Source organism: Elephas maximus, chromosome 25 (assembly GCF_024166365.1).
Source record: "Elephas maximus indicus isolate mEleMax1 chromosome 25, mEleMax1 primary haplotype, whole genome shotgun sequence".
In the NCBI taxonomy this organism is placed as follows: Eukaryota; Metazoa; Chordata; class Mammalia; order Proboscidea; family Elephantidae; genus Elephas; species Elephas maximus.
Window position 1 is genome coordinate 16,318,785 of NC_064843.1, and position 22,106 is coordinate 16,340,890.

General features: G+C 44.0%; 1 protein-coding gene across 3 annotated transcripts in view; it reads right to left on the reverse strand.

Annotated features, from left to right (window-relative positions):
- TSHZ2 (teashirt zinc finger homeobox 2) overlaps positions 1-22,106 on the reverse strand; it is a 527,090-nt gene that overhangs the window by 227,956 nt on the left and 277,028 nt on the right. For 2 of the 3 annotated variants that reach the window (XM_049869290.1, XM_049869291.1), the window contains exon 2: positions 3,866-6,938. In XM_049869290.1, coding sequence (XP_049725247.1) covers positions 3,874-6,938 — 3,065 coding nt within the window. In that variant the 3' untranslated portion in view covers positions 3,866-3,873. Of the gene's footprint in view, positions 1-472; positions 6,939-22,106 lie in introns of those variants that run through there. The other variant, XM_049869289.1, reaches the window with a different exon arrangement.

A 22,106-nucleotide genomic window follows, 5' to 3' on the forward strand; every position in this document is an offset into this window, starting at 1 on the left:
TGAATGAGGCTCAGAGATTGTGGGGCCTCAGGAACATCACACAGAATCTCCCTGTCTTCATTTTCTCCTCTAATGTGGTCGGATTAAGCCCTACCTCATAGGACTATTGTGAGAACAAAGTGAAATACCACCTGTGAAGCATTGGCCTGGTGTATTTTGATATTATAGTGGGCACGGCTGCCAGTTCATGTTATATTTCCATTGCTAATACTGACAGTATAGATGCACAACTGGGTTGTATAGGAGCACAACTGATATTTGTTGAAGGATAAAAGGAACACAGGGAGGAAGGCAAGAAGGGAGGAAGGACAGATGGATGAGGGGCAAAGGAAGAGAGGAAAGGAGGGAGGGAGAAAAAGAAGAGAGGGAGGGAGGGAAGGAGGAAGGGAGGGAAGGAGGAAGGGAGGGAAGGAGGAAGGGAGGAAGGGAGGGAGGGAGGGAGGAAGGAAGGGACGGAGGAAGGGAAGGAGGAAGGAAGGGAGGGAGGAAGGGAAGGAGGAAAGGAGGGAGGACTTATTTATAGACAAAGGAATGGCTGATGCCCCTTACTGATATTAATTTGTCCAGCCTATTTTGCTCTTCCCAGCCTGACATATAACCCATGCTCTTAGGGTTACCAGGCTTAGCAAATAAAATACAGTATGCCCAGCTGAATACGAATCTCAGATGAACTACAAATACTTTTTTTAGTATAAGTATGGCCCATTCAACATTTGGGTCATACTTACACTAAAACCTTATTTGTTGTTCATCTGAAATTCAAATTTAACTGAATGCCCTACATTTTATCTGGCAGCCCTACATGCTGCTCACCTGAACATTCATTTTTATGAAGCAATCCACAATAAAGCTGTCAGCCCTTTGGGCTTGAATTCATCCCCACCACCAATTCAAGGCTAGGTGTGCTGTTAAACACATACTGCTAAACGCACACTACACTACATGGTGAAGAGGATAATCTCAAGTCCTTTTTCATCTCATACTCATTAATTTGCCCTCTGTTTCATTTCTATTATTCAAGAGCTTGTGGCTTTTAAAGATATACACAAATACATATTGAAATTGTTTTAGATTACTCATGTTCTAAAATGGGGATACACATTTAATATTTTCTAGTTAATTTTTAATGAAAAGTTGCATTTATTAGTTGGCAGAGCATGTTGCAGGATTTAAGACATATCTGAGAAAGGAAAGAAAATTCCGGTCAAAATTACCGTCTTACAGGAAACTTCGGTATGATAAAGCTCCCAAGTTTTCCATAAAATCTTGACCATGCTTTCTAAAATACCAGGCCATTTTGTACAATTGTGCTATCATGCATACAGCTAAAATTAGAGTTCCAAGTAACAATGATCTCATTTTACGACATTTAAAAACACAAATGCATAATTGTAAGCAGTAGGCAAGGTATTGCACCAATGTTGCCCTCAAAGATAAGCACAAGAGTGCAGGCATTCTCTTCTAGGTGACCCAGGCATCAGGAAGACTTAGATGTGGAAACCATGCAGGTCAACTGGAAATAACACAAACACACCAGCACCCTCACCGTCTTTGCAATCCACACAAGTACACTCCCATTTTCTTTGAAAGAGTCCCATATACCTCAAGCCTGTCCTTCTGCAATCAACTCTCCGAATCACAGTGTAGTGGTGTTTATTGATATAAAGACAGAGCTTCGTTTTCACTATAACGATAACACTGTAATACGGTGCTTTGAAGGTCCGAATCTGAAATATTTATTCTGTACACATGCAGAGAGGTACCCAATAGCTATCTTATCTATGTATTTAACAGATTTGTCAGTACCTTTTATGTCTTTTTTTTTTTTCCCCAAATTATTGGGTTGCCTTCGCTTTTGGAGAACAGGTATGGCAAGTTGCAGACTTGGACTGAGGCTAGCTGCAGCTCTCTTTTTCTCCCTTCTCATTTACATATCACGATGTTTTGGCAGTGGTATTGATTTAAAAAAAAATGATTACAAACCTAACAGGTGGAAAATTGGTCTTTATTATAGCACAAATAAACATTACCTACGTGTCCTCTTCAGCATGATTTGGAACCACCAACTAGAATCTGAGACATTTCTTTTGGTATTCTGTCTATGTCCACCTTTTTTTTTTTTTTTAGGATCAGAAAAGCATAATAGCAAGTTACATAAAACGTAAAATGTTATATAGCAAATAAATAGGACATCACGGGGCCCCAAGCTCACATATATAGATTCATTCCGGCTTTTCTTTCAATAGGATGAGCTGAACACATCATGCTTAGAAAGCAAGAAATGAAACTAGCAGTAACACATTTTAATTATCATGATAAAAACATGCAATCAAAAGAAGACTCGTCTTCATTTGGGCCCAGAGAGTTGTTGGAGCTACAGGATGTTTTCCCTCCCCATAAATCAATAGCTCTTGGATCTTCTCACTCAGGGAAAAGTCCCAGATTGGGTATTTTAACCTTTTATTTCACTTCGACCATTGCCACGCACGATAAATCTCCCTACCTCATGGAAGGGGAGCCCAAACTCATGCCACACAAACACCACTCTACACCTGGAAAGTGGCTCTTGCTTACACACCTCTGTGACTTGCTCTGAAAATCTCCTATTTAAAAACAAATGCTCTGACAACAGCGGGTGGCGAGAGCTTGCACGTTAAGCTATTATTAGCTGCTCATATTGTGAATTAATCAAAAGAATTCATCTGTAACCTAGCATGACTTAACCTGGGCTGGTAAATGCAGAAGGCTTAGTTCGGGTTGGATCCCTGCCTTGCGGTGTGGCCTGGGGTGGAGGGCAAACCAGAATGTGTGTGAGGGTCCCTGACATGTGGGGGTATCATGCTGGAGGGGAGAAAAAATACAAAAAGGGAGATAAAAGAGATTTGGTAAGACCCAGCCTTGTTTATGCTTGATGTTTGAAATGGCTAGTATGACCAGTCTGCTGAGATAGTTGACCTTGGTCTCTGTCCTCTTTCCTGGAGGTGACACAGATGATTTGGGCACTGGTGGCAGAACTTCTATGATACATGATGCAAATTACCTTGAAGCTGAGGGACCCCGTGTGCATTGGCAATGGGTGTGCAGAAGGACATTTGTTTCTCTACGTGGAATACAACCACATGTGTCTGCACTACATCCGTCTTTGTTCAAGGTGGACTCTGATAGCAGTCTAAAGAAAACCAAAGGATGAGAGAAGAAAATGAGTTTCCTCTCTTTTCATCTAAATGTTCTGCAGGAAGCATGTTTTTCTGTAATCCCCTTACAGGAAATGTAACGTAGGATATAAACAAAGGAAAGGAGCAATGGCTCAAAGGAAGCTGCAAGAAGCATTCACTACACGTAACAGTAAGAAAGACAACGTTAAGCTATTCATGAGCTGGTTAACAAATCACTGTATATGACTGCCCCGAATAATCTCCAGTCTATATTCTGGCGCTCATCTTGTGATCACTTCTTAAGTCATTAACATGGCTGTGGGAAGGCGGGCTGGTGAAATGGAATGGTGCGAGAAGTTAGTACCTAGTCATTAAAATGAGGTGAAGCCTTGGTTGAGTGGACCTTGGAGTTGGGCCTGGGGCAACTAAGGGAATATGTATCATGAAGGCCTGGGAGAAGCAGTAATCTATGAGCTTTGTCTTTCTACACCCATATTGCTCTATGCCCCAACTCTAAACTGGAGATATTGAGGGGATTGCTAAGGACTTATTTCTCATGTTCTGGTCTTTCCTAAGAATAAGTCCTTTTCCAGTAAGCTACTGTCCTGCTTGGTATTGGGGAGATGTTAGCTGCCTCTAAGCAGACACAGCTCCCTTGGAGAAGCTCCTCACAAGGCCACTGTCCCAATCACCTGGGAGCAAACCCATACCTGCAGCACTATTCTTCATCCACGTCTGTTACAAACTGTGAATGGTGTTCGGGTGACTTGCTGTGCGTTTTGCTTAGGTGGAGTTTGACTGCATGTTTGCTCACAAATGTCCGACGGCACAACTTACACTTGAATTTAGAGTCTGTATCCTCTTCACCAGCTATTGTTTCCGGAGACCTCTGAGCGGACGATACCCGGGAGAGCTCTTGCTCTACCTTGCTTTGCTGTTCCACGGCCATGCGGTTCATGTCCTTCATTTGGAAACCTAGGTGAGACTCTAAGTGACTGATGTAGGTAGAAGGGGTTCTAAACTGGGAGGCACAGTCACCGCAATAAAAGATGGGGTGTCCTTTGTCCATGTTTTTCAGAAATTTGGTCCCGCCTGTTTTCCTAAGTTGGTACTTGACATTGGCCAGCCAGTGGCTAATGGTGGTCATCGAGAGTCCCGTAAACTTTGAGATTTGCATTCGTTCTTGGGGGCCCAGGTCAGACAACAGGTACTTGCCCTCTGATGTCTGGAAGAGGCTTGAGGCGAACTGAGCTTGCAAAATCAAAAGATGCTGAGGATTCCAGTTGGACTGCCGGCCTTTTCTTTTATGCAAAGTGGAGACTTCGCTGGAGACATCCTCGAAGCGCCTGACATCCATTTCCAGCTTCATGGGAGGGACCCTGGAAGATGTGGCAGGCTTTGGGGTAGTTGCCTTTGGGAGGACTTTGACCATGTCGGCGATATCAGACAGAGCGTGCTTCTGAGGTGGGGATGTACAGGATTGTGCTTGCGAGGACTCTGCTTTCTTGGTTTTGGACTTGGTGAGGTCGATGGGCTGATCGTTGTTCTCAAACAGGTAGCGCCTGGACAGAGTGGCGGGCCTTGTGGAGGCAGGACTCAACACTGGCTTGTCTATGACATTAAGATTCGATTTGTGAAACATGGAAATTGTGCTTGAGCTGGGGCTGGAACAGGAAGGAGAGCGCAAGGGCTCCGTGGCCTTGCCCAGGTGATTGTTCAAGACAGACTGCAGGGCGCTAAGCGGGTTGATGCAGGGCATGGCCGAAGCATGGTTGGTGAGCGCACAGCCATTGCTAAGAGATGTGGACTCCAAGGGCTGGGGTCTCTCCTTCTCACCTCCCTCTTTCATCAGCTTGTCCTCCTCCTTTTGGGGACAAGGCTCAGCCTTTTTGGACTCTAACGGGGGTTCGCTTTTGGTGAAAGACTCCCCTTCACTGTGACTAAAAGACGATGCTTCTTCATGGGGACTTTCCTTCCCACACTCCTTCAAGACCTCATCTTTGTCTTCCGACTCCTTCTTCACTTGAGTGTATGGGGCCAGGTTCGTGGGCACAGAAACGAGTGGCATGACTTTCCACTTTGGTGCAATTGGCCTTAACTTGTTGGTGAGATTAGGTCGAATCTGCAGGACTTGGGAGCCCATAGGCAAAGAGGGCTTGGTGCCCTCGGACAGCTGGTAGGCGGCATGGATGCTGGGGTATGCACTCCAGCTGGGAGCTCCATTTTGAGCTTTGTTGATGGCTGTGGTGACGGTATTTTCCAGTGACTTCAAAATGTCCCCTCCACCCTTTGAGCCATCTTCCAAATCCTCCTCCCGTAGATACTGGTACTTTATTGTAGGGTCTAGAGGTTTTTGCAGAGGATCTTCATATTCTTCGCCTTTCATGACTTTCTCATCCTTGTTGGCTTCCTCTGGCTTTTCTTTTTTACCCTCTTTCTTTGATTCTGTTGTAGAGGCTGTGCAGTCTGCAGTCGAGTTATTTGATGGCTTGGGAGGCACAGAGTCACTGTTTGGAGCCTCACTCAATGACTGCATTTTCTCCACGGCTAGTGGGTCCAACACCAGCTGCTTCCCTTTCTTGGAGGCCGAGCTGGTGACCTTCAGGAAGTGGCCTGTGACCATCATGTGGGTGGTGAGCTGCTGCAAGGTGTCATGGGAGCTCCCACACTCCATACACTTTAAGATCTGGGACTTGCAGGCCTCAAACTGCCAGGTATAGCTGGCGCCATTTTGGTAGCCATAGCGGTTATTGGAAGACAGCTGTAGGTTGGCGTTCTTCTGAGAAGGAAAGGAATCTGCGAAGGATCCCGTGGTTGAATCAGGGGAGCACGGCCGATTGACATCAAAAACACGTTTCTTTGCTGGAGTGACCATTTTTGACGAAATGGTTGGTACCGGCTCCTTCAAAGGCACTTTCTGGTAATGTTTTGTTTTTATCATGTGGACGCTCAGATCTTGGAGGGAATCGAAGGAGTCACCGCAAAACATACATTTCAGAACCTTTTGGGCATCCTCCTTGTCCATATCCTGGAAAGCCCTTTTCCGGGGCTTGGAGTAGCTTGTGGGTCTAAGCTTGTCCTTTTTGCGGTTGTCATCTTGATAGTGACCGGTTTCATTCATGTGCACAGTCAACTCAACTAAGGTGTCGTAGGCAGCGCTACACTGCCGGCACCGGAATCTACTGGCCCCAGTGAAAACGGTCCCACACATCTTGCTGCTCTGCCGGTACAACTGGACGGAGCTGAACAGACTGGGCTTAGAGAAAGATCTGGAAGGCAAGTTTTGCTGCAAGCTTTTGGACAGAGCATCTTGGTGCCAATCAAAATCACTCTTGTTGCTGCCATTTCGGGTATCACAATTCCGCCTCTCACTATGGGACAGCTTGAAGCCAAGACCCAATCCTGACCAATAGGAGTCAGACAAGATGTTGGCATAGACGGCCGTCATTTTATCCATGCAGTTGTGCGCTTCCTTGGGAAGTCTCGGGTGAACGTTTGCTTTCTTGTCCGAGGCATCTCGGCCGCAGAGGCTCTTGATGTCTGACACCTGGTCACTGGCATCGCTGAGCAGGGATTCGTTCTCAGCATCCTGATTGGACAGATGACTTCCGGGGGAGTTCTGATAGCTGAAGCAGCCTTTCTGCTCTGGGCCCGTTTCTAGCTCCTCGTCTGTTCCGGGGTCATTGCTGCCCTGGAGTTGAGCTACGGAACCACTGTCTTCCTCCTCCTCCTCTTCCTCTTTTATTTCTTCCTCTTCCTTCAGCTGTTCTTCTTGGGCATAGCCTGCAAGAGAAGAAGAGATGAAATAATGATAGCAGGTCACATACTCCATTTCAGTTTCCCCGCGTATTCTAAGTGCTTCCCATACCGAACTGCATAGCAAAGTCGTCTACGTGTTCATGAACGGTGAGCATCAGAAACAGGGAAGAGTCAGATGCTGTCTTCTGTTCTGCCTGTCGCCTTTCTTTTTTCTTTAAATGGGCAGGAGTCACAATTTTTTTACAAATGCCCAGAACCCAAGTTAATAATTTTCGTGTTTAAGGAATATCACTCTAATATTGCTGTATTGGGACAGACACTAAATTCATGCGTATGACTTTCAGAAAAGTCGAACTGAAATTTAAATCCTGTTAAAGTCCTGTCTCTATGGGTAAGGCGGTTGGCTAATAAGAAAACGAAGACTTGACCCTTGGCATTACGATGGTACAGTTTTCCAAGACACTTGGCTATATCGGCAAGTGATCATCTAATAAATCCTTTCTGAGTGCTCACAAGTAATTTGGATGCACGGCTGTTATATTTTTAATAGCCCATGTCTTTTTGTTGTAATGTTTTTATTTGTAGAGAGTTGCACAGCAGGAAGAGAGATTACGGAGGATGTGAATGGAATCTTCCATCGAGAGCTGAAAAATTATGTAAGCTCAGCAAATACAATGATTTAAAAATAATAGCAAACAGTGTTAGAATGGGAGATTTGGGGACTATCCTATTATTCTCAAACGGGTTTATGAAGACCTTTCCAGACAAGGCTGAAAATGCCCTCTCGATCTTGCGCCTGTAATTTCAAATACACTGTGATTTGTGGGTTCCCGTCACGAGATGCCAATTATACATGTGATTTGTAGATGCAAAATGCTATTGGAGATGCAGGCTTGCCCTTCTCTGAAAGGATTTAGGACCCGTAATTGCAGAGGGAAAATGAAGGCCTGAGAGAGCAGTTGCAAAGGGAATTAATGGGCAAATATCCATCAGTGGTGATAGGGGACGTGGCTATTTACACCCATGGGCTCATTTTCTTTACCTGGCCTTTTTAGGGCCACGTGGCTAAAATACAACCGAAGAAGGACAAAAGCAAAGGAGATTCAGCCTTGTATTTGCATCCTCAATGCAGTATTTTCCTTATCAGTTTCTATCTCCCCTCGTAGTGTCAAGCTGCTACTTGAAAGTAACCACAGTGTGAGTATTACATCCACTCACCAAGGGTGAATTTTGGGAAAGGGATGATCTGCTCATTGCAGGTCTGACCTGGGAGGCAGGCAGTGAGAGTTGGAAGAGATGAGGGTTTGTTGGGAATAAGGCAGCTGCAGTCAGGATACTCCAAAGACTGAAGATACGGATGATGACACAGAATATTTATTGAGCAATACTGTGTCCTCGAGTCCCTGGGTGGGGCACATGCTCGCCACACTCAGCTGCTAATCAGAAGGTTGGAGGTTTGAATCCACCCAGTGGTGCCTTGAAAGAAAGGCTTGGTGCTGCTGGTGCTCTACTTCTGAAAAAATCAGCCACCGAAAAGCCTGTGCAGCACAGTTCCACCCTGACATACATGGGGTCGCCGTGAGTCGGGTGAGTCAGGGTGGACTCAATGGCAAGTGGTTTACTGTGTCTCAGGAACTGATTTTGCCGCAAGTGCATTTTTTCACTTCATTCTAATATCCATATGAAGTAGGTGCTATTATTCTTCCCATTTACCTATGGGGAAAATGAGGCTTCGAAGTTAAGAAATTGGCCCAAAATCACACACTAGTTATTACAGAGTTGTGATATGAACCCAGGTCTGTTTGATGACAGAATCCATGGTCTTAACCACTGGGCTCCAATCTCTTTCTATTACCAACCTAATGAATAAAAAAACTTTGCAGAGTTCCAAAGGTTAAGTGGTGTCACTAAAAAGATAACCATCTTGGAGGGGAGAATTGTGAGAAAGGTGGAGACATGTATCCAAGATTTTAAGGGCATGACTCCATCAACACAAGACGAAAATCTAAAAATTTAGTCACTAGTTTTGTGGTTGTGTGAGTTGTTATTGCCGGCAGAACCCCCCCCCCCCAAAACAAACCAACAAGTAGATATTTCATTAAACTGGTGCTGCTGGTCTCTAGTTTCATGAATTGATTTGAAGAAAAACAAAACAAAACTGTTAGATTGAGCAGTTTTAAAAATTAATAAAGGTGTTATGGAGCCAGGTAAAATGTTCAAAAGAATCAGGCAAAACTGATCAATGGAACAGGGTCACTTTTGAGAATGAAATGGGTGCTGTTACGTATACACTGGGGCAACAGGCTTTATCCACGACTTTTCTAGGCAAACTAAGACGCGCAGTTACAACATGTACAGCTGACGCTGTCACAGCCACAAAGAAAAGCGCGCACACAGACACACAGACACACAAATGAAGAAATCCACAGGGGAAAAAAGAAGGCTTTCTGTGATCACAATTGGTTAAGTATGTCGCTGGATTTTACTTCTCTTAGTATTTTTAATTCCTAGCACAGTGCCTGGCACTTAGGAGAAAGTGCTTTATCTTATTCTATGCATGCATTGATGAAAAACGCACGAAAGTGCGTGGGTATGCGTGCGCACACACACACACACACACACACAACTGCCCGGCGAAGACAATCATTTTCACATGAGGAGAAAAGAAGTGTTCTTTTTTTGTGCTGACATGTGGAAACCGAGCTTTCCAGACCAGCTCAACCTCACAATCTACTTTGTCCTTCTAAATGGATTCCCCAGAAGAAAAGTCGGAGACAGCCAACGCCTCCCCCACAATACAGATAAAATTTTCTGCTTAATTAGGCATTGACATGTTTACTATAACCTTTACAGAAGAGTAACTCGTGCTGAGCGACCCTTTTTGTCTGTTTCCCTCCGCGGAACCAACGAAATCTCATGCAGGCGATAAGGTAGTGCCTGGAAAAGCCTCATAAAAAAAACAGTGCCAAAGCATCTGTCAAAGGGAGTGTATTTTAACAATGGCTCAGGGTTCCAGGGAGTTTTTAAGAACACATTTTAATATTACACATTTAAAACTGTTCGCTTGACTTCAGTGATTTGGTTTGCCAACGGCAGTTGAGGGCAGAGAGGGAAGGCAGCCAGCATACAGGCGATCTGGGTATATAATGAGTGCGTCTCTCTCCCTTTTGATGATTTGTTTAATCGGATTGCATCATATAGAAATCTTGGTAGAAGTGGGTGAATGGCACGTTTACCCTTCCGAATACTTACTTAACAAAAGAAAACCGTCACAATTACACCCATGCAAGATACAGAGTTTTTCTATTTGGAACCCCCTTGGGTTGAAGACCAAACTTTGTAGTGGTGAACTTCTCCTTCCCCAGCCTAAATTTCTAGTATCATCCTCTTACAGCTGCCTGATTCTGGCCACATGAAACTTCCCCGTTCCCAGGACAGCCAATTCATCAGCAAAATCTGTCAGTTCTACGTCTAAATGACAGATTTGAGAGACCATTTCTCTTCCACACCGTTGCCACCGCCTAGACTGAACCACCATTATTACTCACTAGGGCAACTAAATGGGCTATCTGCTTCTACTCCCTCTAGCCTATTCTTCAGAAATTTGCTAGAATATTCTTTATGGAAGATATCATTGCATGATATGCCTCTGTTTTAACTCCTGCAATGCCTAACCTCTCTAAGTGCCTTTCTATTGCACTTAGAATAAAATTCAACCGCTTACATGGTCTACAAGGAGCCCTGGTGGCACAACGGTTAAACACTTGGCTGCTACCCAAAAGGTTGGCAGTTTGAACCTACCCAGTGACTTCGAAGGAAAAAGATCTGGGAATCTGGGGCAGCTCTATTCTGTCACATGGGGTCACTTTGAGTTGGAATTGACTCAATGCCACACAACAACAATGACGACAACAAAGCATGGTCTATAGGGGTCCCTGCGTGGTGCAGATGCTTGAGTGTTAGACTACTACCTGAAAGGTGGGCGGTTTGAACCCACCCAGAGGCACCTCAGGAGAAAAGCCTGGAGATCTGTTTCCAAAACGTCACAGCCATGAAAACTCTATGGGACATAGTTCTACCCTGGCACACATCAGGTGGCCACGAGTTGGAAATGACTTTATGATGACTTTTTAGCATGGTCTGTAATAGCCTGGAGCCCTGGTGACGCAGTGGTTACGGGCTCAGCTACTAACCAAAAGGCTGGCAGTTTCAGTCTACCAGCCGCTCCTTGGAGACCCTATGGGGCAGGTCTACTCTGTCCTGTAGGGTTACTATGAGTCGGAATCGACTTGACAGCAACAGGTTTGGTTTTTGGTATATAATAGGTTACAGGATCTGGCCTCTGCTTCCCTCCTCTGCTTTACCACCCAGCACTCTCCCCCTGATCTCCATGCTCAGTCCCAGCAGCCTTTTTGCTCTTCCTGGAACCTGTCAATCCTTTCCTGGACTGTGGTTCTCTGAAATTGCAGGTTTCTCAGCTTGGAAAGTTTCTTTCTCTGGACATTCACATCCTTCAGGACTCAGGTCAAATGGCACCTTTTCAGAGATCCCTTTCCTGACTACCTTTGTCTTTGCTGAGTAACTCTTGATCGTATCACCCTACTTACTGAAATCCCTTATACCACTTGCCGTACTCTCAAATTGTCCTGCTTGTTTGTCTGTTTTTTGATCAGTGCTCTCCTCCACTAAATGTAAAGATAGCATATCTCTCCCCATGAAGGCAGAGATCTCGATTCTCCTCAAACTCACATCACATCCAGGCACAGAAGGATATCCACGGGTTATTGGAATGAATGAATGAATGAATGAATGGATAGTCATGCAATGAAAGGGACTCATTCCAGCTGCAAACTCTGGCTCCACTTCTCAGCAGGCAACTGGCACCCGCGATAGGTGAAGATCCCCATATGGATCAGGTGTGAATTACAACTGTCCCAGTCAAGGTACTCCATGATAAATCCGGAAACCAGATGCTGTCGAGTTGACCCTGACTCATGGTGACACCATATATGTCAGAGTAGAACTGTGCTTCACAGGGTTTTAGATGGCTGATTTTTCAGAAGTAAACTGCCAGGCTTTTCTTCTGAGGTGCCTCTGGGTGGACTCGAACCGTGAACCTTCTGGTTAGTAGCCGAGTGTGTTAACCATATGGGAGTCCCATAAATCATTGTTTTCAGAGCAACCATGTTGCTGGAAATCACTGAGCTGTGGATTTAAACCTCTGAGTACCAAGACTGCAGATAAGCATCTAGATGGCAAAGCATTGGAAGCTACACTCTTAATTTGAGCATTCTGAGATTTGAAACAGATTCACACAGGAAACTTTGAATGTGTGGACTAATTTTGTCATGGCTGGGGTCCATGAGCTGTTCTATAATAACATGCTATACAAACAGTAGAGTAGAATCTTCTCCTGAATTCTTGATTAAAAAAAGAAAAAAAGATCATTGAAGAAATATACATGCTGTGAACTTTTTACCCTAATAGAATACATTTATTACCTGGGTAAAATTTGAAATAAACCCTTACATTTTAGAAATTTTCCTGCAAGTTAGAAGTTGAAAAATAGAGAAAGAGATTATATATATATATTTAAATTACCACCTCAATTTGTTTCAAAAACCTCTAAACTTTTTACCCTAATCAAATACATTTATTGCCTTGGGTAAAATGTGAAATTAACCTGTATATTTTAGAAATTTTCCTGCATGTTAAAAGTTGAATTTTTTTTTTAAATTACTACCTCAATTGTTCCAAACACCTCTAGTCAGAATATTTTAAACAAAATTGTGCAAAATAGTTCACGGGTGGCAGGATGTTAGATATTGGATTTTTGCTAAGCATACATTTTTGTAGTTGCCTTGAAAATCCACAACAGAGAGTTTATAGTAAAAACATCGACAGTTTGTAAAATGGCGAGGGAGGTGGAACAGGTATAACCCAAGGACGATTTACAACTCAAGAAGGCTGATTTTCAAAAACGAAACCAGAATTCAACCGAGACCTTATTTAAAAACATATCTGATAGTGACAGGATCATCTTCACCAATCCAACCCACTAAGTGACAGTTTGAAATCAGATAGAGAGGGTACAGTGTACAAGGCAGGGGCAGATGCCTGGATGGAGGGGTTCTCACCGAGTACCCAGCAGGCACGCTAAGTGATGACACAGAGCAAGGCTTCCCCGTCAGGAGTCTCTAATATTTTGGTGACTGTGGTTGAAAAATCCGTTACTATGTATATTGTTATTGGCACTAATTGGCGCTCTTGTTGGCAGGCTGAGTAAAGACATGGAGGATTTTGTGTTCAAGGAAACTGAGCCAATCACAGCCAGGCCCAGAGTGAGAGCCATGCGGGGGGCATTGTGGGAGGGGATCTGTCTGCTTCTTGTGTCAGGAGAGTAGCATGTTCTAGAGGAGCCCCAGGGTGGCACAGATGGTTAAGTGCTACTCTACTAATGGAAAGGTTGGCGGTTCAAACCCACCCAGGGGCACCTCACAAGTAAAGCCCGGCAATCTGCTCCTAAAAGGTCACAGCCTTGAAAACCCTATAAAGCAGTTCTACTCTGCATACATGTGGTCCCCATGAGCTGGAATGTTCGAGGTCTGGGGGAATTCCTGCCACCATTTACAGAGAATTCAGGGGTTCCGAGAGCCCAGGTTCAGCCCCGCTGCCATCTGGAGAAGTTATTTAAGTTCTAAGTTGATGCACACCTTTCCACAGGCTTCTGTTCTTCAAAAGGAAAAACAGAATTCATGGTGTCTGGGCTTCTATCCCTGCAAACCCACACCTAACTGTCATTAAGGTAAATGTGACCTGCGCACAGAGCTGGAGAGAGGAGGGCTGTTCCTTCCTCTGTATGAAAGTCAGAGCCAAGCAAATAGAATCTTTGCTTAAAGGCTTGTTGATGGAGTGGTACCACGATAGCGATGATTATCCTGAGCCCCGTAAGTGCTCTGTGTGCTGTATGGATATATGGAGGGCTTTCTGGAGGCTGTCAAAAACACCCAGCTCTCATTTTCTGTTTCCTGCAGACCGCTCAGTTAACTGGGATGCTTTGCATGCAGGATAGACACAAATTGGGTAGTGTCTATATGAAAAAAAAGCACTCCTTTACTTACTGTCCTCTTGTAGGCACTTGGGCCATTGTTACAGCTCTTTGGACTATGAAGCTGTTTTCTGAGCATGCTTTGTGACTTTCTCCATAAAAGGGCTCAGCTAGTTTAAGTCCTGGGAAATGGATACTCTATCGTCCCTTTGTGGGTCATCTGTTTATTCGGTTAAGAAATATTTATTTGGTGGCGAGCCCACGCAGGACCCATCACTTGAGTTTCATTGGGACTTCCATCACAGTGGTAATCCAAAGGCCAAGTAGAGTAGGTGAGTTATGGAAATTAGTTGGAAGCTGGCGTTGGGGAAGAAAGAGGTCGTGAAAAGGTTACCTGTTACTGGAGGAACACAGGTAACTTAAATGGGCAAAATGGCCAGGTGTAAGAAAAACAGTCCTCAGCTGCAAAGATAAGTAGCAGCTGGCATGAAGCTGGAATAGGGAAGGGGTAGGGAGATGGCGGGGGATTGTGGGTAACTGAAAAATTGATGCCACATTGAAAGAGTACAGCTGCTAGGCATAGAGGTATCATGAGGTCTAGAACTGCCAGATATTCTGTTTGTGTGAACCACACAGATGAAACCAAATATGCCTGAGATCAGTAAGTTTGCAACCTTTGACTCAGGGGAACCTGGGCAGGCCTGGGGTCAGGAGTTCTGGCATAATCTTTTGGTTCTCTCTCCTATTGGCTATTTGACTTCGGATTGCTCATCTGTCCCACCCAAATAGGAATGACAATCCCAAACCTGCTGTCTCCCATGGTTCTGTCAGGAACAAAGGAGAAAATGGATGAGAAAGTGTTGTAAACCCTCACTCCTCAAAGTGCAGTCCTGGCACCAGCAGCCCCGGCACCACCAGGGAGCTTGTTAGAAATGCAGACTCTGGGCCCCACCTAGTCCTGCTGAATGAGAATCACTTAACAAGACCCCTGGGGAATGCATACACACAGAGAAGTTTGAGAAGAAGCTGCTGCAAATTGCAAAACTGTTCATCAGAAGGGGAGATATTTAGCAATCAGCTTCCCTAACCCTATGCCCATACGTGTATGAGAATCTCAGCTTTGTGGAAAAAAGAGTAAGACTTTGTAGGTTCCCACCCTTTTCCTCTTGAGAGACCTAAGACCTAAGTGCCTGTGGTTTAGAAACTGCTCTCAGTTTATACTGGGGAACACTGAGCAAGTGAGAAATCAGAGTCATGCTGTGAGTCATCTAGTTTTAAGGACTAATCAGTTAATGAAAAGGAGTCTTGGTGGCACAACGGTTAAGTGCTTGGCTGCTAATCGAAAGGTTAGCGGTTTGAACATACCCAGCAGCTCCCCAGGAGGAAGACCTGTTGGTCTGTTCCAGTAAAGATTACAGCCTAGGGGATCCTATGGGGCAGTTCTACCGTGCCACCTGGGGTAGCTCTGAGTCAAAAATCGACTTGATGGCACACAACAACAACCAGTTAATAAATAGATAAGATGGCCCACCAGCCTTGGAATGAGGCAAACATCAGTTGAAATTTTGTTTCTTCAGCTTGGCACTTAATGTGGTCTTGGGAAAATCATCGAAATTTCCTGAGCCTTAGGGTCTTCATCCATAAAATGGGTGTACCAACTTCATAGGGTTGTTAGGAGAAGAAAATACAATAAAGTATGTAAAATACCGGGGTTTCAGGACTACCTCCCAGCTTCCCAGCCCCAGTCTAGGTACTTTGTAAAGACCACCCATCGTGATCTCCAACCTGAATTCACAGCCTGCTAAAGTCAATTGTCTTGGGCATTCTTTGGTATCCCTAAATCTTAGACCAAGTCGACAGCTTTAGATGATTTTTTCTATTAGATAGAAGCCAGCTTTGAATGCATCATGCGTAAGAAAAGAGCTTCCTCCAGTTTGGGGTTTGTTATTTAATATTAAATCATTTGTACAAGAAGCCAGCGGTATGTCTGCCAGGAACTTCCATACAAGTGATGTGCAAACATCGAAATAGCAAGTTATTAGGTCATTACCCACAATGATAAATGTCTGCCATCCTTGAAAAAAAAAGTAACCCACCATCTGAGGGGAAAGTCTTTGTTGGAGGCCTTGGGCGTTGCATTTAGAGACATGACTAATACTCAAAACAGAAAAAAAAAAAAACAGAAGATCTAGAAAAATGCCTCATATTCAGCTACCTAGAATTTCCATCCAGCACATATCATTACTGGGAAATGTCCTGGTGACAACTGAAGAAAAAGCAGAGTGAGAAAATATTTAGGGAGAAGGGTGAGAAGGGGGCTACTTTATGAGCTTCCTGGTACCTCCAATTTAGATATCATTCTATTATCCTCACACCAAGAACAGCCTTAAATCAGGAACAGAAAAAAGGAAAACAACAACAACAAAAAACAAAACAGGAACAAAGAAGCTACACAACAGAACTGAGACTTTCCTATCAAATTAAGATCTTTTAGCTTCTGATTTTTCAATTTTTTTTTTTTTAGCAACAATTTTCAGCAAAACTTGCCTGCTTATTTTCTATACGTTTTCCCCATGTATGGATAGATAAACACGTTCCATGCATGTGGAGTTCTTTCCAAGACTAGAGTTTGGTTTTTGGCCAAGAAAAGGGACAGTGAGTCCTTGTCCAGAATGACCTTCAGAAAGTATATAAAGCCGACGCACCATCTGTATTTTTTCAGACGTATATTCCAATTTTACTTGAAATAACATCATTAGCACAGCCATCCCACAGTGCTAGAAGGTGATCTTGTTTCCTTCTTGCCTGGCTCGAAGTCAAACATCTTCGCTTTTTTTTTTTTTTGGCAAAAGCCGCTTCTTTCTCTGAAATACTTCATGCAGATAATGGGTAATGACCACTTCTCATTGCCTGTTCTCGAAAACGTCTAACTGCATTAGCCAACAATGGACCAGTTTCAAACTGCTTCTTTTGCTAAGTTCGTGGCCGTGACCAGTTCCCATTAAAAAAGAAAGCAGGAAAGAAAAAAGCCCACCGCACCCTCAGAGAAACTAAACTGGCACTGTCAGGACACGATCTGGCCCCTGCTTTTTTGGTGCAAAGTCTGTGCTGCTCTGGAATCACAGATGACAGAAGTGGAAAGGCCTTGCATGTCACATGGCTGATTCCTCAGCCTAAGACGGATTTCCTTGCTCTGGTTCTCTTCAATCTTGCTATCAACGGCTCAGATGTTGGAGCTTCCAATTCTTTTTTATGTTGGGTTCTTCATCAACGTGATCATTGTGGTCAGTCTGACTAGGAGGACCACGCTGAATAGAACTTAACTGATTCTCATTCTTCCTGCTAAGGAGCTGAGCAGTGTTTCTGCCTTAGTACAGACTAGTCAAATCTAAGCATTGGGGAGACATTTTAGTTCAAGCTTTTGTGATGAACTTTCATCCTTTTCTCAACACTTCCATCAAGTATCTGCCCAGTGTGTATTTGAACACCTTTAATGATAAGGAAAGGAACCTTATTGGTACAATGGTTAAGTGCTCAGCTGCTAACCAAAAGGTCAGAGGTTGGAACTCACTAGCTGCTCCACAGGAGAAAGATGTAGCCGTCGGCTTCTGTAAGGATTACAGCCTTGGAAAACCTGTGGAGTAGTTCTACTCTGTCGTACAGGGTCGCTAAGAGTTGAAATTGACTCAAAGGCAATGGGTTGGGTTTGGTTTGGTAATAATGGGGAAAGAAGCCCTGGTGGCACAGTGATTAAAACTACTTGCTGCTAACTGAAAGGTCAGCAGTTCGAACCCACCGGCGACTCAGTAGGAGAAAAGACCTGATGATGTGCTCCCGTAAAGATTACGGCCTAGGAAACCCTATTGGGCAGTTCTACTCTGTCATACAGGGTCACCATGAGTTGGAATCGACTCAACGGCACACAATAACAATAGGGATCTCACAGCTCTGAGGCAGTTTATTCCACATTTAAAAAATATTACTAGCTAATATTACAGCTAACATTTATTGGGAGTCCCTGGGTGGTACAAATGGTTAACATGCTTGACTGATAACCAAAAGTTTGGAAGCTCAAGTCCACCCTGAGGTGGCTCAGGAGAAAGGCCTTGTGAGCTACGTCCCCCAAATCAGCTATTGAAAACCCTACGGAGCAGAGTTCTACCCTGACACACATGGGATGGCCATGAGCTGGAGTCAACTTGACAGCAACTGGTATTAGAACATCTATTGAGCGCAAACCTATGTGTAAGAGCTGGTGGGCTAATTTCTTTCCACACGTGACATTATTTGACCCCCCACAATGGCTCTATATGTTTTTTAAAATTCCATCATTTGCAAATGATGAAACTGAATCACAGAGGTTGTTCGTCACATCTCCAGAGTCACACAGCTGAATCGAGACTTGAATTCTGGTCTGTTGGACTCTACTATCCACGCTGGATCCCTCTATTTCCCTCACTCTCTGTGTCTGACTCATCAGCCAGAGCTGTCAGTTCTACTTCCAGGATCAATCTCCCTGTGCAAGCTGTCACCCATCTGCCCGCCACCACCTTGATCCCGGCCGCCATCCTCTCTCCTCTGGTGGAGGTTGTGGCCTTTAACTGGTGTCTTAGCTTCCACTGTTGCTCTCTTTCAGGCCATTTAGCTTCAGGACAGTGAGCCATCTGCTAAAGGAGTTTCAAACATTGAGAATCCTCTGTGTAACCCTGCCCCAATGCTTCCCCTTGGCTCTCTGGCCCCACATCCCCTAACCCACACTACAAATCCTCTGATGACATGCCCTATTTCCATTTCAGACCTACCTGCATCGCTGTCCCTTTTGCTTACGACTCTGTGGACAATATCCCTTGTCTGTTCCTTGAGCTTACCTCTTTTCTGCCTTAAGACCTTTGAAATTCTGTTTCCCTACACAGAATTCTCCTTTTCTTCTATCTAATTCTTTCTCACCCCTTCAGTCCCAGCTCAAATGCTCCTCTTTAGGGAGGCCATCCCTACTCTCCCCAAATCTCCAACTGCCAAAGTTATTTTCTGTCTTCATCAGTTGCTGTCAAGTCGATTCCAACTCATAGCAACCCCATGTGTGTCAGAGTAGAACTGTACTCCATAGGATTTTCAATGGCTGAATTTTTGGAAGTAGATCACTAGTCCTGTCTTCCAGGGTGCCTCTGGGGGGACTCAAACCTCCAACCCTTTGGTTAGTAGCTGAGAACATTTACCATTTGTACTGCCCAAGCAGTCCATTCTCTTTTTTTAAACACCATTTTTAAAAATTTTGTTGTCGAGAATATACACAACAAAATATACACCAATTCAACTTTTTCTATATGTACAGTTCAGTGACATTGCTGACATTCTTCGAACTGTGTGATCATTCCCACCCTCCTTTTCTGAGTTGTTCCTCCTCGTTAACATAAACTCACTGGCCCCTAGGGTTCCTGTCTAATCTTTCCAGTTGCTGTTGTCACTTTGATCCCATATACATAGTTCTTAAAAGAGCATAATGCTCAAGGCAGACATTTTTTACTAGTTATGCTAGACTATTATTTGGTTTTAAGAAGGCTTCAAGGGATATTTTTGGTTTAAGGTTTAAAGATTATCTGAAGGGAATAATTTCAGGGGTTCATCTAGCGTCCATGGCTCCAGAAAGTCTAGAGTCCATGAAAATCTGCAATTCTGCTCTGTATTTCCCCCCTTTTGATCATAATTCTTCTATAGAATCTTTGATCAAAATGTTCAGTAATGGTAGCCAGGCACCATCCAGTTCTTCTGGTCTCATGGCAAAGGAGGGACTCCATTTTCTATCTCGGTCCCCCCTTGTTTTTTTCTTTCTACAGTCCTTATCCCAATTTTGAATTATTTTATTCATCTATTTACTTGATTGTTTGTCTCCCCAATGATACTGGAAGCTCCCTTAGAACAGGTCAAGTGTGTCTGGTTTATGAATGGTCTCACTGGTATCCAGGGCCCAACTCATTAAAATATTTGCTGAATATATGCATAAATGAATGAATGATTGGAGAGATCAATGAATAAGTGATTGAAGCAATGAAGGAAGTTGTCACCTATCTGACCATCTTAGATTTTACTCATTGGTCCCAGCCATTCACTTGGAAGCCACAGAGAACAACAAAAAAAGCTTCCTTAAGAAGATAGCCTTTGGGTAGCTGAGGCCTCCATACAGGGGTTTAAACTCACAGTGTGGGCTGGTCCTCCTGGAAGGCCGACCAAGCAGGAACAGGCATGGTGTGAATTGAGGGGCATCAGAAAGACCCTTCCCCCTCAATTCTGAAACCTCTTACATACCTGCTTCCTCTTGCCTCAAACCCTACAATTTGACCTTTGTTCTCCTGGCATGAGGCACACCTAGAATCCATCCCCTATAAAAATGTAGACTTATTATCTTATTCTGCCTGTGCACTTCAGGGTGAATGTGTTTATTAGATCATTTCCCGACTGCTGTTTTTTATAGGAGTACGTATGGTCCCCAGGTACCATCTGGGTCACCATCATACTTTGACTCATTGCTTTTCAATAGGCATGATTTTGCCCCCACGGGGACATTTGGCAATGTCTGGAGACAATTTTGCTTGCTACAACTGAGGGCTGGGGTGCCAGTGGCATCCCGTGGGTAGAGGTCAGGGATACTGCTAAACATCCTGCAATGCACAGCTCTCCCCCCCGCCCCCAAAGAATTTCTGGTCCAAATTGTCAACGGCTGCAAAATCCTGGAAAGTCAATGTGAGCTGCAGCTTCGGGAATTAATGACAAGGGAGGTTGCTGCTCACCCCCTCTCTATTTGTCAAGGACACAGTGGGCTGCATGGAAGAGAACCCTCTCATTATAAAACGAGAACTAGAGAAGAAAGTTTGGTCATACCACCCTCCCCCCCCCCAATACACAGGTGTTAAGAGCACAAGGTCTGGGGCAAGCCTGCTGGATTCGAATCTCACCACTGTCTCATCCTTCCTTGCCATCTGGAGCAAACTAACAATATTTGTGGGCCTCAGTCTCTTCATATATACATTGGAGATAATAATAGTACCGACATCAAAGATTATTGAGAATTAAACAAGATAACTGGAAAGAACTCAGCGTGCCTGGTAATAGAAAAATACTTGATATATATTCCCTATCATCAGTTTTATCATTATTATTTCATCAACTGTTTGTCTGTTTGTCGTACTATGGTGGCTTGCGTGTTGCCATGATGCTGGAAGCTATGCTACCGGTATTTCACATAACAGCAGGGTCAACCACGGTAGACAGGTGTCAGTGGAGCTTCCAGACTAAGACTGACTAGAAAGAGAGGTCTGGTGATCAACTTTGGAAAATTAGCCAATTAAAACCTTATGGATCACAACCAAACATTGTCCAACTTACTTGCTTTGGACACACCAGCAGGTGTCAATAGCTGGAGGAAAACATCATGTTTGGTGAAGTATGAGCAGCAAGGACAAGATGGATTGACACAGCGGTCACAATGATGGAGTCGAACATGCTGACGATTGTGAGGATGACACTGGACTGGGCAACGTTTCGCTCTGTTCCACCTACAGTGTCTGTAAGCCAGAGTCAACTCAATGGCGACTAACGCCGCCACCATAATCCGTACTGTAAGAACAACTGGTCACAAAGAGCGACTGTATGAAGCTCAATGCCTCAAGATTTTTAGTGTTTACTCGCAAGTGTTGGTTGGAAAAAAAAACTCCGTCAGGCTGCTAGCATTAGTTTCAATCAATTCCTTCTGAGTTTGTTTAAATTCCTTTATTTGGTTGAATATTTTTATTTGCACTTCTAAAAAGTTCCCAGGTGAAGCTAATGATGCCGGTTAGGAACCAATTCTGAGAACCACCAGTAGAGCAGTGGTTCTCAAAAACGTATCATACATAAGAATGACCTGGGGATCTTGCTAAAATGTAGACTGTGATGCAGTACACCTGGGGTGGGAATGTAAATTCTCAACAGGGGTTCTAATTGCACGAACCGGTTCAAAGCCCTGACTACGAGAAACAAAGAAACTAAAAGGTTAATGATGAAAAGGATTAGCGTTCATGAACAACTCCAGTAACTGCCAAATAAATCCTGACCTAGTTCAGTTCTTAATTAACTAGGTTAGCTTTCAAATGAGGCAACTTACATAAAAC